At 38.1% G+C, this 15,128-nt stretch overlaps 1 protein-coding gene across 11 annotated transcripts in view; it reads right to left on the bottom strand.

Moving 5' to 3' along the window:
• The window catches only part of FHOD3 (formin homology 2 domain containing 3), a 403,933-nt gene that overhangs the window by 127,844 nt on the left and 260,961 nt on the right, over positions 1-15,128 (bottom strand). For all 11 annotated transcript variants that reach the window (XM_054057577.1, XM_054057576.1, XM_054057575.1 and 8 more), the window contains exon 7: positions 2,930-3,041. In XM_054057577.1, coding sequence (XP_053913552.1) covers positions 2,930-3,041 — 112 coding nt within the window. The remainder of the gene's footprint in view (positions 1-2,929; positions 3,042-15,128) is intronic.

Consider the following 15,128-nt stretch of genomic DNA (forward strand, 5'->3'; position numbering starts at 1 on the left):
GGTTGAGATTTGTGTGTGTTCTCCTGCCTTCTAATGGGTAAAATAAGAAGTGCTCAACTGCCTTTCACAGGCTTCTTACTGGAAACAGCTCATTACCATCGGTGCTCTGACAGGAAGGCTGAGCCTCAACTCTAATGCTATGACAGTACTCTGAATAGTCACACAGTTCATAAACACACAGACAACTACAAGGTTGCAACAATTAAGTATTAAATTAATACAATCTACTGAATAATCTCACCCATTGTTTTAAGTCTTTTCTCAGTTTACCCTTTAAACGCTTTTATATATGAAACAAAAAAAAAAAGAGAAAAAATATTTAATGCTGTCATTCATGTCTGATACAAAATCTTGACATTGTAACTACTCAGGATGTGCACATTACACATAAAGCATGAAAAACCTTGCATCAGGCTAGGAGCATGCATGAGGAGCCCCACCAACTTATGGAATGCCTGTCTCTAGCAGGCATAGGATGGAAAGATAATAACACTTTTGGAAAGACCTCATCTTGCACTCTTGGCTGTTAGATAAGAGTGAATGTACAGACTTCCACCATACCTATACTAAGGGCATTACATTAGTGGATATCTAAATATGTGTGAAGTGGCATTAAAAGCGGAGAACTGATAGTGCAGGCCAATAACAAGAAGTCAGATAAGAGAAACTTAATTCACAAACAGTATGTGGCAGTGTCCAGGTCACTCACAGGAGTTTAATCTCTGTCCTAAAAAGTGCTTGGGATAAAGCAGCCCCAGACAGCAGAATGAAACGCCAGCTCAACTTTCCAGAGCCTGCATAGTCCCAGTATGCTTAAACTGAAAATAGACCTAATTCCCCTGGTCTCTGAAACAAGTAAAGGCAGGAAGAAGGGGGAGATAGATGGAAGTATAACTAGAAGCTACTTCCTATATGATGAGGGCTATGCAGTTACTCATTTATGGTCTGCTTGTATCCAAGAGTAAAGCCAGCACTTCCGTGGATCTCTGTACTTCAGATTGCATATGGATGTATTCTCACATAGAAACCACAGATGGGATCACTTTGAAACCAGGCTGAGCTATTATGTGGTTCTTTATGTTAATCATGTGTGGTACACATGTTGAGGAATTATGTCATATCTCATCACTTTGTATGTACATGAAACATTGGGCTTTTTTCAAAGCATTGCTAAGCTTAATTATATACCTGGAAGATTTATGACAATGTTTCAAGAAAAGGCAAATCACTTTTTTTCCTCTATACTTCTCTTCCATTAAATCAGTCATTAAAGGCAGCTACTTCTCAGTTATAAGCCACCAATTTCAAAATATAAATTAAAACATTGCACATTAACAGCTAAAACTGAAGTGCCATAATGACTTAAAAATTATTTAAATATAAAACAAGAAAAAAAAAATCTCTTTTGTAGCTAGGCATAAGTACTCAATAATAACAGTAATAACAATAATAATAATAATAACAAAACAAGGAGAAAAAGGAAGCAAGAAAGGAAAACTGGGTACTTGGGGCTAAGCTAAATGAGAGAATCCACCAACTCACAGGTAGAATTCCTATAAACTCTCTCCTCATGCTACTAACAATTATCTGTCTAATGGCACACATCACTTTTTCTCAGATTTTTTTGTTGTTAGTAAAGTTGTTTTATTACTTTGGAACAAGTAAATGTCTGCCTGAGGTTGTTTTACACATACAGAAGGGAATACTAGTGTGCTTAGGGTCCTACTTTCTCTCTCTATTTTCTTTAATAAGGTTTACTAGCATGTGAACAGATGGCAATTTGAACATATTAAGAATACCATTAAGTTCAGAGAGATGAAGAAATACTAAGGATAACTAAAAACAAATCATAGCACTCACAATTTCATGAATACTGTAATTACATTTCTGCTTATAGTACTGCAACTTTTATCATTTTTAATTTCAAACAGAAAGGCAGCCTGAAGAGTCCACTATTTATGATGTTATACTTAGCTTTGAATTGCCCCTGCCTGCTCCCCTGTCATAAGAGAAAATCGTTTTTGGTTTTTTTTTTTCATTTGGGGGTGTGTGTTTTCAGCACATTCACACTGACAGCTGAAAGCAAAACTTGGATGCTTTCTCCTATGTCTGGCACCACCTTTTTCCCCATCCCCCAACTTTTTTTGTTTCACTTTTACCATATCAGTTACTCAAACAAATTCAGCATGGAGGCAGTTGCTCCACAGAGGGGATCATGCTTTCAACCTCCATGTGTTTGAGACCACAACAATGGCTCTCCCAACCTCAAAAACTCTCCTTGAGGCAAAGGAATGTTTTGCATCAAGAGAGAATGCCCCGGGAGCTTAACAGTGGCTTTGTGGGAAGAACAAGAAAGAACAATTTTTGTTCTATTTATCTGTAAAAAATACCGTATACATATTCAAGTATTTTTCATGAGCCTCCTGAAGGGTAACAGATTTGATGGTATAATATCTGCTCAAGGGCTTTATTTTAATGTAACAACAGATGGTTTTGCTTTTGCTATAAAGCCTGTACTATTACTGACCTCGTCTTTCTCTTCAAAGGGATTACACTGATTAGATATCATTTTGTCTTCTAAGTCATACTGGTGCTACTCATAAGGAAGTGGAAAGATGGTCTGGCCCAAAGGAAGGTGCAATGGGGCTCGCTTTGAAAGTGGGTGCAGGTAAGAGGCAAAGACTGCGATGCACAAGGGGGCAGTTGGGTTCCCCAGCTTACCACTCTTCACTTTGCAACTGTAATTCTTCCTCAAAACAATTTTAAATTGTATGAATAATGAAAACATGCTTTTAATCAAGAAATGAAAAGTATGTCACACAAAGCACGCACTGTGACAGTAATCCTAGAACTATTGACATAAATGATGAAATGCCACCCTGATCTCAGGAATGCTAGGATTCTGCACCTCTCAAGTAAGGCTACTTACCTCTCTTTTCATCAACAGTAGATACTGCCTGGATTAAAAGTGGTGCGTTGGATTCGGTATACTCCACAAAGACCAGCAACAACTTCAGCGCTGTCTTTACCACCAGGCGGAACTGGAAGAGAAGAGTGTGACTTGTCATTTAGCAAATCACAACATTTCCAGATGTGCTACATGACACTGGGCAAGATACAAGCACAGCAGTCCACATCGAATAATAATAAATTAATGGAACAGATGAAGCTGTGCCTGGACCAAAAAAAATGAAAGGTAGCCAGTTGGCTGAAAATTTCATTCACGGGACAGTGCTCTCACAGGTAAGTCTCAGTAGTCAATGAATCCAAATGAAAGCTTGAACATCCCACCTACTCATGCACCCATGCATATCTTCAACGTGTCCATAGCCTCATGCATACAGAATCTACTGAGCTAAGAGCACATATATTTCTCTATTTTTCAACACAACATTTATTTCTGTCTTTTACTCTGAGCTTTTAATGTTGTTTAAGTGCTGTATGACAGGATGATTTTCTCTTCGTGTGTGCTTCTTGTCTTATAATATAAAAATTTAATATATAAATAATTAAATACATCACTGTACATTATACACAGCTTGGGAGAAGGTGTGTTTCATCTCCAGCTATCCTATCTTGTCACAAAATGTGTTTTTTACTGGAACTGAGCTTTCTGCCTCAATGTTTTGGAATTAATCTTTGAAAATCCCCAGGAGTGTGAGTTCTGCAAAGACTCAACATCAATATAACAGACCCTACTGGAGATCAATAGCTAAACTCTTGTCAGTTTCATCACAGATCTCATGTTTCCAGAGATGATCAACTGACTATTAGAAAATTTTCAAAGTGCTGAGTAAGAATTTTCAGGGACTTGCTTGGCAAGATTGAATCATAGAATCACTAAGATTGGAAAAGACCTCTAAGAGTATCAAGTCCAACAATCAACACAATACCAACATGCCTACTAAATCATGTCCCAAGGCACCACGTCTACACATTTTTTTTAAACACCTCTGTGGATGGTGACTCCACCACTCCCCTGGGTAGTCTGATGCAATGCTCCACCACTCTTTCAGTAAAGAGATTTTTCCTAAAATCCAGTCGAAACCTCCTCTGGCAGACATTGCAGACTTGCAGACATTTTCTCTTGTCCTTCCACTTGTTACCTGGAAGAAGAAGCTATGTGAACCTCCCCACCCCTTTACTTCACAGAATATATGAATTTTTTAATAAGAGAAGATGTGAAAAGGTGGATTATCTAACAGGCAGGACTCTACCTGCCCACTTGCGAGGACTTCTACTAGGAGAACTGATTCTAGGTCAGACCTCTTGTAGCCTTAATCATGGATTTTAATCCAAATAAAAGGTGATACACCACTGGTCCCAGAAACATAATTTCCCATCTACTGTGACTGACTCAGTTTTAGAAAACCAGGTATGAGTTGGTTTACCATATTTTACTTCTATCTTGTTCTGCAACAAATCTATCCAATATTGTTTAAGATTTTTAACAAGACAGATATAGTAACATGGTCATTATTCTCTCCTTTGCCATTGACAGATTTTTATATCTACTTTAGGATGCATTTATGTACAGATAAGGCATGCTCCAGAAAACCCCTGACTTTGTCTCATTACATTAAGTTGGTAGGTAGTCTGGACCAAAATCACTTGGTCATTAAAATGCCTCATGCAGAGAGGAAGGGAAAAAAAAATATATTAAAAAATTATTATTGTCTATTGTTGAACTGTTTCAGGAAAAATACTGTATACACGTTGCCACTCACAAGAAATACTTGAGCTCACTTTAAGATAGTGAGAAAAGATGAAGTTTACAGCTTACTGCTATAAACACAGCGTTTAGTGTGAACAGTGACCCAGGTATTTCCTAGCTTCTCAGGTTTGACCCCCTCATGTTGAACTGAGCTTAGCACATTGCAGTGATGTTACCTAGCAATGAAAAATCTTCTGTTGTTGAATCTAGACTTTGGAATTTGCAGGTATCATCGAATTGGTTATTTTTCTGGCTGACAGCCAGGAAACCCCAGTGACAAACCTTACCAGGTCCCTTAAGATGCCTGGTTAGCCTAATTTACAGTTGTAGTGAAGCAGTGATACTTCAAAAGATATATGAAGTAGTCAAATTAAAGGAAACTGAAATCTGACAGCATACAGCATAATCATTCCTTGTAAAGGCACTGTTGGTACACCAACAAATCACTTCCTCACAAATGTGCTGGACATCCCTGTTTGCCTGGCACACTAACACCACACTGTTTCTGCTCTGTGATGACAGTTCACTTAGCAATCAAGTTCAACTCTTTAATAGACTTATTGTTAGAATTTCCAACATGTTTCCATCTTTTTTGTAAAGTAACTTCATAAAACAGGAGTTACTAGATTACTGTAAACAATTCTAGCATTAACAAACTTTCCAGATAAACACCTATGTTCTACCTACCATCTGATCAGGATCCTTTCTCTAGAAAGGAAATACTGGATATTATTTTTTCATGGCCCTTAAAACCTCAAGGCTTGTGACAATGGGACGCATTTGCATGTAAGTACTCAATGGCAAAGCTCCCATATATTTCCATTTGACAGCAATCAGCGGGGGACACAGTAGACTCTACTTTTGGCTAATCTCTCTTTCTTCCAGAAAGTAAGAAGGACTCTGCAATGCCTTTGCTCTAACTGTTCCCTGTCGACCATGGCAGCTACGGTAATAAAGAGCTAGTCCCTACACACCTTGTTGTATCTGTGCTGTAAACCTTGTAAACCCTCAGGCAGCCCAATGCAGTTGCAACAGACCAAGGCTCAAGCCGGCTGATTATTTGGGTGCTGTCTCTATGTGTCCACCTCTCACACTTAATAAGCTAGCAGATGACAGCAAAAGGAACAAATGCCATCCAGAAGCAGTCTTGGAGAAAAGGCACAATTAGAAAATGTTTTGCTTCCCATTTGGTTAGTAGAAGGACATTGTAAGTTCAGTTCCTTAATCTTCAAATTTTCAGGGCTTATCCATCTCCTCACGGAACAGTCAATCAGCCCTGGGAAGTTGAGGAGTCTGTAGGTGAAGGTACATACCATGTCAGCTTTCTGCTGGTGGTCAGCATGGCTCCTATCTTTCAGAAAAAAAATGCATTTAGAAAAAAAAAAAACCTCTAACCTGCTCTATAGAAAATGGCATTTGAGACCCCTGTGGGCACTTTTAAGCCTGCATGCTGCTTCGGACACCTTGGGCAAGTGCAAAACCAAAATACTGCAGTCCTAGAGTAAGCTGCATAATTTCTACACTGGGGACTTACTAGCAACCTGTGACCCACACACCCTTGGCACACATCCTACAGTGCAGATTTTTAATACTGCTTTAATAGTGCTTCTTGACAAAAACAGACAATGGTCAAGCAGCTGCATTGCCCCTTGGAAACTGAAGTCTTCAGCTAGCCAAAGTCCCTCCAAGATCTTATAAAGTGTCACCCCCAGGCACAAGGACAGTCCATAACCACACTAAGATTAACTGCATCCACTATGGCACTGAGAAGTCTCTGAAAGGTCTCTCCCAGAGATACTTGCTGATAAGACACATGTGAAGCTCAGTGCATTTTCTTATGTGGTCTCTTACCTGTTGAATAATCCCTTCATGACCCTCTGTGGGCCTTACCTGCCTGTAGCAGCTCATGTGTGCTGCTGCGGACAAATTAAGTGCCAGGTACCGCAGTGGGAAGGGTCTCAACCAAGACCCAGAATGACTCTTTCACAACTTTAAAAATACCACAGCTATTCAGAAAGTTTCCATTTGTGGTGAACTATTATGACTGTCAAAGTGGGAGATCTTCATATCTTTGTAAGTGAATTATGAAATGTGTTTGCAGGGTGTGCCTTTACAATTATTTAAATAGTAGACAGCTACATCACAAATACAATAAACATAAATCTCAAAATGGGGAGATTGCTTAACAAATTACTGACTTTCTTCTTTCCTTTTGTGAAACCACAGGAGTTTTTGCCAGTCACTGGTATTGTTTCATTTCACATGATGTACCCAGATGGCACAGCAATGGGAGCAATAGAAACAAGTTTCGTATTTCATTCTCAAGTAGATAGATCACTATTCATTTGAACCACTGCTAAAAACATCACAAAGTTTTTAAAGTTTGTTTCTAGGGCTCTCATTTAGTACTGAAGATGGGCAACAACTGCTTTCTGAATCAGCTTCAATAGAGTCACAGTTCTGTTAAAATCCATGGGGCAATCACACTATTACTTCAAACAAAACTAGGGGTCAGAAGAGCAATAAAAGTGGTAGGCATATGCTGTGCTAGCTCAAATAGTCCTGGTATCATCACTTTGGAAATATTGGTTGTTGTGATTAATTCCAAATTTACATCCTAAATAATACCACTTAGATAAAAAAGAAGGCTCACTGAGGCAATATGCATACACTGACTCAGTAAGTGATGGTTTAACAGCTCTGAGATTAAATTAGGATTTTTGCATGTCAAAACACTGAACTATCAAAACTTTTATTAACTTAGAAAAGAAAGTCATATTGTGTTTTTGTATCACGTGAGCCAATTTATATAGTGGAAACGATGTTTTAGCGTCTTCTGGCTAAAGATAAGATGCAGCCAGCAATGTAAAAGGAAGAAGAAAAATGATAAACCTTTTCCCTCTGATTTGCTTTATGTTATACAGTGGAGTTTGGCACTCTTCCCTCTTTATCTCCTTATATTTAGACAATCAGAAATGTTTTACAGACCCAGCCAAACAGACCACACAACAGGCTGCAATACTCATGCCTCATGGAAGGGCTTGTCCCAGTTGTTAACCACTTGCCAGAATAGGCTTAAACCTTTACAAGGAATGTTGTCAAAAAGTTCACTGACTTAGAGACCAAAGCAATATTTGCAATGCTCAGATTTAAAAATTAAGGATATTCTCCTTTTCCCAAAAAAGAAGGGAAAAAAAAAAAAAAAAGTAAGTCTCCAATATTTCATTCAGGGAATTGGATTTTTAACTAAAAATTTACCATGGCCAAATCCTCGGAGACCTAATCCAAGAGTGGACATGGCTTAGTAGTCCAGGTACTCATCCTGTTGATATGAGACAGCCAGACAGAAGCACAGTGAATGATTTTATTTCTCAACCAGGTAGCCGGTGTCAGGTATGTGCATGCATTACATACAATGTGTAGCGTGTCTTTTAGAAACATAATTTACCTGCACATACACCATCCCAGTATTTTCTGATAAGTATTAATTTTCTCAAATACTTGGAACAAGATAATTTCAGTACTTCACAAGTTGTTCACCTGTAATTATGTAACAAGGATGTCTCTGCTGCAGCCTGCATCTTACTGCACCTTTCCCACATGCATATGGCAGAAAGCCACCTAAGAACTCCAGGACTGGCTGCATATGCAGGCAGAGACACTTCTATACTGTGACTAAAGACCAATTACCTCAAAAGTGTGCAGGACTGGCTATACATGGGAAAGAAACGTAGCATCTACAGCAAGAGCAAATAACTTTGTAAACGTGCTGTACAGAGTGCTTATGTAACCCAGACAAAAATATACCAGAATAGGAACGCAGGGATATCAAATAAGCAAAGGGAAAGACATTAAGGAGTAAAATACTTGGAAACTCCTATTAGTAGGATTTGCAAATGCCTTACAGAACAAAGAAACAAAACAAATTCTTTCTGTTCTCTGACTCTCTTCTCTAAAACAGACATTTGAGGTCAATTGTTTAATTCCAAGAAAGGATAATGACTCTATTTAGTCATCTACGTCTTTTCTACTCATAGCTCCTGAATATAAGAATTTTCGGAAGATGTATTCTTCTGCACCACCAGAGCCAAGAGTTTCTAGTTAGCTTAGTTTTCGATCTAAACTTTAAATAGCCTCTGCTAAGGAGAACAATGAAAAATTTAGAAGTCTAGATTACTGACAGAATACCACAAAACTTCTCCTATAAGTGTATTCATCCTTGTCTAGGAGGCAGAAAGAGTTCATACGTGCCGGGACATTAGAAGCTGATTTTAAAGCTGCAATAAGGATGTGTCAATTCTTCCACTTTCTTATCAGAGAGGTAACAACTGTCCAAGTCACAGTGTGTGAAGGGCACATGGAGGTATTACAAAGCTGAGATGCATGGGAAATGACAGTTAAATACAGTATGCATAAAGTATGTAAATAACCCCATTCTAGGTACTGAATATTGTGTACATTCAGGCATTTTATTTCAGTAGGACTGTGACTATTAAATGATCTACGTATCCATAGGCTGATATACCAGTAATACAAACAGGAATATGTGTGATGCTATGTCTATTTTAAGCATTGCAATTTTTATTAGTTTACATATATAATGCTAGGCCCCATTTTAATATTCAGCCATTTTCACTCAGATCTTCAAAGAAGGTTGCTCAAATAAAGCAAATTAACTGTTAAGTGCTTTGCAGGCTCAGGATTGAAGGTGTGGACATTGCAGAAAGGTGAGTTAGATCGAGATGAGAAACACTATATGCTTAGATGTGAGAGCCTAAAACATATCAATTAATCAATATCCTTTTAATTCTGAGTGTTCCTTTAAGCTTTCCTCTTGGCAGAGCATGGAATGGTAGGGATAGCAGAGAAATTGATGCATTTACTATTCTTAAAATGAAATTTCTCAGAACTTTGTAAATGTACTGGGTAATGATTATAAGGTCTGTGCACTCTTACATATGTGGTGTGCATCTGTCATTTATCTGCGGTGAGATTTCTGACATGACAAGAAAGAAGTCCATTAAAAAGAAATCCATTTAGCTTACCAACAAAACATAGGGATGAACAAGTAGTGATTAGTGACTGGTCAACGGGAAAACAAAAAAAAAGGAAAGTTTTATGCCTGGAAATGATTATTTACATCATCAATCATGGTCCAGAAGCAAAACAAGGAAAAATGAAAAAAGGCTGTACACAGAAGCAGGCAATTCATAGAAGGAATCAAAACATATAATAGGTCAAATCAGCTCTCCGATGGATACATGCAATACTGATGGGAGCTTTAAAAGAATATGTTTGGGATAAAAATTGGCCCTGTATTAAACCATTTGTAATGAACTTATAATGTAGCTATATCTCTCATACAGCATTCACCCCATCATGCAGTCACTGCTTAAAAATTGAAGTGCTGCATATCCTGGAATGAGACAAGAAACGCTAACAGTTTTTTCAGGTATTCCCCTCTTCTCTTTTTGGAATACCAGTGACAACTTTCCCATGAGGTGAGTGACTTTGTCATTCCATTAAGTATTCTAAAATGATGTTTTAATTTCTTTTATGATGGGATGAATGGAAGTCCATTCAGAGCTTTGCACAAACTGAGAGATGCCCTTTCTTGTTTTCTTCCCCTTGAAACCAGACCAGTCCCCTCAGTTTCTCCTGTGAGAACTGTTCTTTGAGTAAAAATGACTTATAATTATCCAGCCAGAAAGGAGGACTGGACAGGACATGGAAATTAGAAGACATTAAATTTAAGGCCATTAAAGGATCAAATTTCTTTAGTCTCAGGTGACTTTGGAGGTGGAAAATGTTCAAGGGGCCTTGGGTAGCGTGATCTAGTGGATGGTGTCCCTGCCCATCACAGGGGGATTGGAACTGGATGATCTTTAAGGTCCTTTCCAACCAAAACTATTCTATGATTCTATGATTCTATGATGTCATCACACCTTTGTCAAGGGGGCCAACCACAGAGCTATTAGGTATTCCCTAGTTTTGAGCATCTTTCTCTTCAGCTCTTTCAGAAATCGCTGAAACATGAGGATTTTATTTCAATTAGATTTTTATCTTTTTCCATTGCAAAACACAAAACAAAGACATTTCACTGTAATTTGCCACCAGTCTGTGTCCAGAACAAGAATCATACTTCACTTGTAAAGATTTGCACTAAGAGTTTATTTTCTTTTCAAATTGTGCAGTTTCATTGTATTCAACCTGTCCAAGAGTTTATTAACCCTTCCCAAACACTAGTGTGTTCTAGGACTCAAATGAACACCACCAGTATATCTACACCTGCCTTCTGTGTCTGGGTGAGGATTATATTATCTTAGATAAGGTATAAAACGCTTAGCTTGAGAGAAACAACAGTAACATGAGAAGTAATTTCTGCTAAAACTCATGCTAACATGTAATGCACTATCAAACAGTTTTTGATAAAGAGCAGACATTTTTCTTCTCTTTATTCTTCTACAAACGTGTATCAAATTGTTTATATATAGCAAGGGTTTTCAAGGGTTTTCATGGTATGGATCATAGAGTAAGATCGTCTCGTAAGGTCTGTTCCTTCCATTAGATAACATAACATTTGTTGGGCACATATGAAACTAGCCCTGTGCAAAAATAATAAAAAATACTATGACATGTGTAATGTCATTCTAATGCAACTAAGCAGCTGGAAACATACTGTCTGACTAGGCGATTTTTCAGTAGTTACTGCAAATGCATGACCCAAAAGTATACAGGTCACATTCAAAGTATAAGTATGTATCACTTTTTAAATAGGAGTGGTTTTAGGAACCAGTCATACTAGTCACACTTCTATTAAATAAAGTTTGCATTTCTGATGAGCAGAATGAATGAAAAATAGCCTTATCTCTCTTGAACACTACCTTGATTATCTGTTCAGCACACATAGAATTGTGATATTCCATGTTTTGGCAAAAAGAAAATAAGTAGATAGTAAGCAACAAAAAAACCACGGGTAAATAAGAGTATCACAGATGAATTTGCAAACAAAAATTCAGCCACTGGGTACTGTTACATTGATTGCAAGAACTGGGTGTGTGCCTACATAGCAGAAATGTGAGTAAGGCCATTTGTAATGCTTTTCTTTCTTTTTTCTTGTAGAGAAGGAAGAGTTGCATGCCGAGCCTTCCCACCAGTCCTCTACGTTGATGTATGATGTTAGCCTTGAACTACATTGTCCTCAACAGATGGTCACTGGGCTGAACCTCTGGCAACAGGAAAAGCTGGGCAAGGCCAAGTTGATATTTCCTTAGTTATGTTCCAAAAAAACTGGGAGAGGAAAAGAGGTTTTATGAACTTAATTGCAGACAGGACTTTCCCTTCACTCCCTTTCCAAAACTCTCTTTATACCACACTGTTTAGCTTTTGTTATGCAGCTGAGTGACATCTTGGTTTGGGAAGGCATCTAATGTAATACAATGTCACTGTATTCAAGACAAAAGACAATCAATTTTAAAGAGAGAATGGATTAGATAACCCATTACTAAGGTTCAATCACATGCCGTGCTTCATCACATTTTACAGAACTGTGAAATATAAAGGCTATTAGAAGATGTAATGTTGAATCTTATTTTCTTTTTTTAAGCCTCCAAGAAAATATTTGGCTAATGTTTGTTTTCAGAAATATTGTAAAATCCATGCAGGCTATAGATTTAAGATTAAATCACTACTGTGTCATTTCAATCAATGATTAAAAACTATGTAGAAAGAAGTCCACTTGTACCATATCATTTTTCCATACCAAATCACCTTTTTCTTAGAATCATCTCAAATCATAACCAGACCTGCTATTTATGCCAACTGGCCTGTATGTGATGCCAAAAAGATTTTCCTCATTATACCAGCAAAGTGCTACACAAGCTTCAGACCTGCAGTATGTTTGACATAGGAACTGCGTACAAAGCAGCATCTCTAAACTTTAGCATCTTCATGAAGTTAGTTTTCCTCCTGGCCAAGGCACAGAATTGCTCAGGTGGAGCTCAGAGGTGATTCTGTCCCCGTCCGTGAAAGTCTTCACCAGTAAAATGCGTGGCACTGGTTAATTATGGTCAAAGCCAGAGGGAAACAGAAAAATGAGGAAACTATCAGTGTACCTTCTCTCAGAGCCTTGTTATAAAATTAAACCCACTCGAACACACAACAGTCATGAGGAACATTCTATTTTCAGCTTTGTTTCCTTAGATACCTGTGCTGACCCTCTCACTGTCCAATTGTAGACTGATTCTTCCCTTTTTTGGATCTGCCCACTGAATTCAGTCATATTTGGCAGTTACTGAGCTACGTTGCTACTCAAATTGGAAACTACATTGCAAAAGACCCCCAAGTCAGCATTCTCATTGGAGAAAAGGAAGTCTCCAGCCATTTTGAAAGAGAGCCAGCTAGAAAACTAGTCCTCATGTAGCCTTCCACCAGCCACACTGCAGGCTGCCACCTGTACCAAAGACATGCGTGGGGCACACAACAGGACTGACAGAGCTCAAAGCATGTGGGATGGGAAGGAAAAAGCAAGAAAGGAGGGGAACAAGGATAACAAATTGCTTCATTAGTTCTACTTCTCATGAAACAACTTGCTAGAGTTAGTGGCCTTGGTGATGTCCTGTTTAAATAATACCAAGGTTGAGTTCAAGGGCCCAAGGGGAAAAAAACTATTTGAATCTGCAAGTACAGTGGAAAACTACTCTGTTAATATTCTGTGGTTTTATGCATGTGAAATTTGTTCTTTCAACAGTTTCATTAAAAAGCACTTATATTAAATACCAAACCTATGGCTGCGTTTAAATAACTTCAACTGAGAACCCCTGTAAGGTTAATGATATGGTTGTGTGTCAGTCCTTTCCTGACACTGTACAATCTCATTGACAACATTTCAAAAGCAAAAATTCAAAATCAAAACAACCTATGTATAAAATGTGTGGAAGTGCATGAAGGCAGAGTGTTAACCAAGAGGCCAAACTATAATATATTATCTATTGCAACACCTTTCTCAAGCAAATAATTGTTCACAGGTTATCCTTTTTAGGCACCCTAAAAAGCAACATACTAGTGGTTTGAACTACTGAGATAATAAAAATGTTGAAAGAATAATTATCATACACAAAATCATGCTACAAAGTCACCACAAACTCCTCTTGAAAGAATAGCTAATAAAGTAAAACTAGTGAAAGGATATATATTCACTTACTACTGGAATGGTAAGAGTACTAGTATTTCACTGTCTGTATAGACTGAAGATTTTTCTCTATTCTTAAACTTCTGAGTATTAGTAGGCACAAAAAGCAAACCAGAAGCAGTGGTTTTGACTGCAAAATCAGACCCATTTACCGTTGGACAATTTGACAAATGAAGTTATTGATTAAAGCTATTTTCTGAGGAGCATCTAAACATAACAGAAACAGTCACATTTCTCCAGCAATCTATTTGTCATAGCTTTCCCAAGTCTGGAAAAGGCGGCTATCCTCAAATCCAGTTCACATCATCAGTACAGTACAGATGCTTTTTTATAAACCCACAGGACACCATGATGAAAACAGAAATGTAGCTGAGCTCAGACACATTTCCAGCTTCTCATGTGGTGGGTTTCTGAGCTGAGAGGCAGCATCTTCCACACAGCCAGCATTTAGAAACCTGATTTATGGGGGCATAAGTCACTGCATATCAGGCTAAGGCACTGCTTAATTACACAGTCCTAGAAATTTGACATTATTCTAACTCTCTTCTTCACTGAAAGAGGACAGAGATCGAGATATTTTAAACCTGGGATTTCATGAATGCTAGCAGGTACGCAACTTCTGCATAACACTGGAGAATGGCAAGTTGATATGATGTTACTGTGGAAAGCTCTCATATCGCAGTCATGACTAACTATTTTAGAAGAGACAAAGGTCAGTGTTGAAGGAGATAATCTAATGCCTGTATCTCAAGCTACCTCCTTCTTCTGACTTGCATCAACCAAACTCATCACATCCACTCTCAACTTTAAAGCAAAAATACACAAAATGAAAAGATGTATGCTTCATTTTCAGTCACAGAAAGGAGAAAGAGGGACAAAGAGACCTCTGACTCAGACTCCAGCTTGGATGATAAAAACGGAAGAATTTCCATACAGCACTCGTAGTGTCGACACACAGGTAATGTTGAAATGGCTTCTCAAGCCCAAATTGGGATTAACTCTAATCACACTCATGTTCACTTGATTTTCAAAGGTATGCAGGCTAGATAATGTCAACTTCAGCTTCACCAACATCTTTGAGGGGACTCTGATGTCTTGATTCACCACCATGTCCAGATCCGAAGTGTAGTTTGACTAAAAGTAAACTTTATTGTTACAACTTGCAAGAGAGATCTGTTTTTTTTACTATTTTCTTCAAAGCATAAGGCATACGTACGTGGATAT

This window comes from Cuculus canorus, chromosome 2 (assembly GCF_017976375.1).
Source record: "Cuculus canorus isolate bCucCan1 chromosome 2, bCucCan1.pri, whole genome shotgun sequence".
In the NCBI taxonomy this organism is placed as follows: Eukaryota; Metazoa; Chordata; class Aves; order Cuculiformes; family Cuculidae; genus Cuculus; species Cuculus canorus.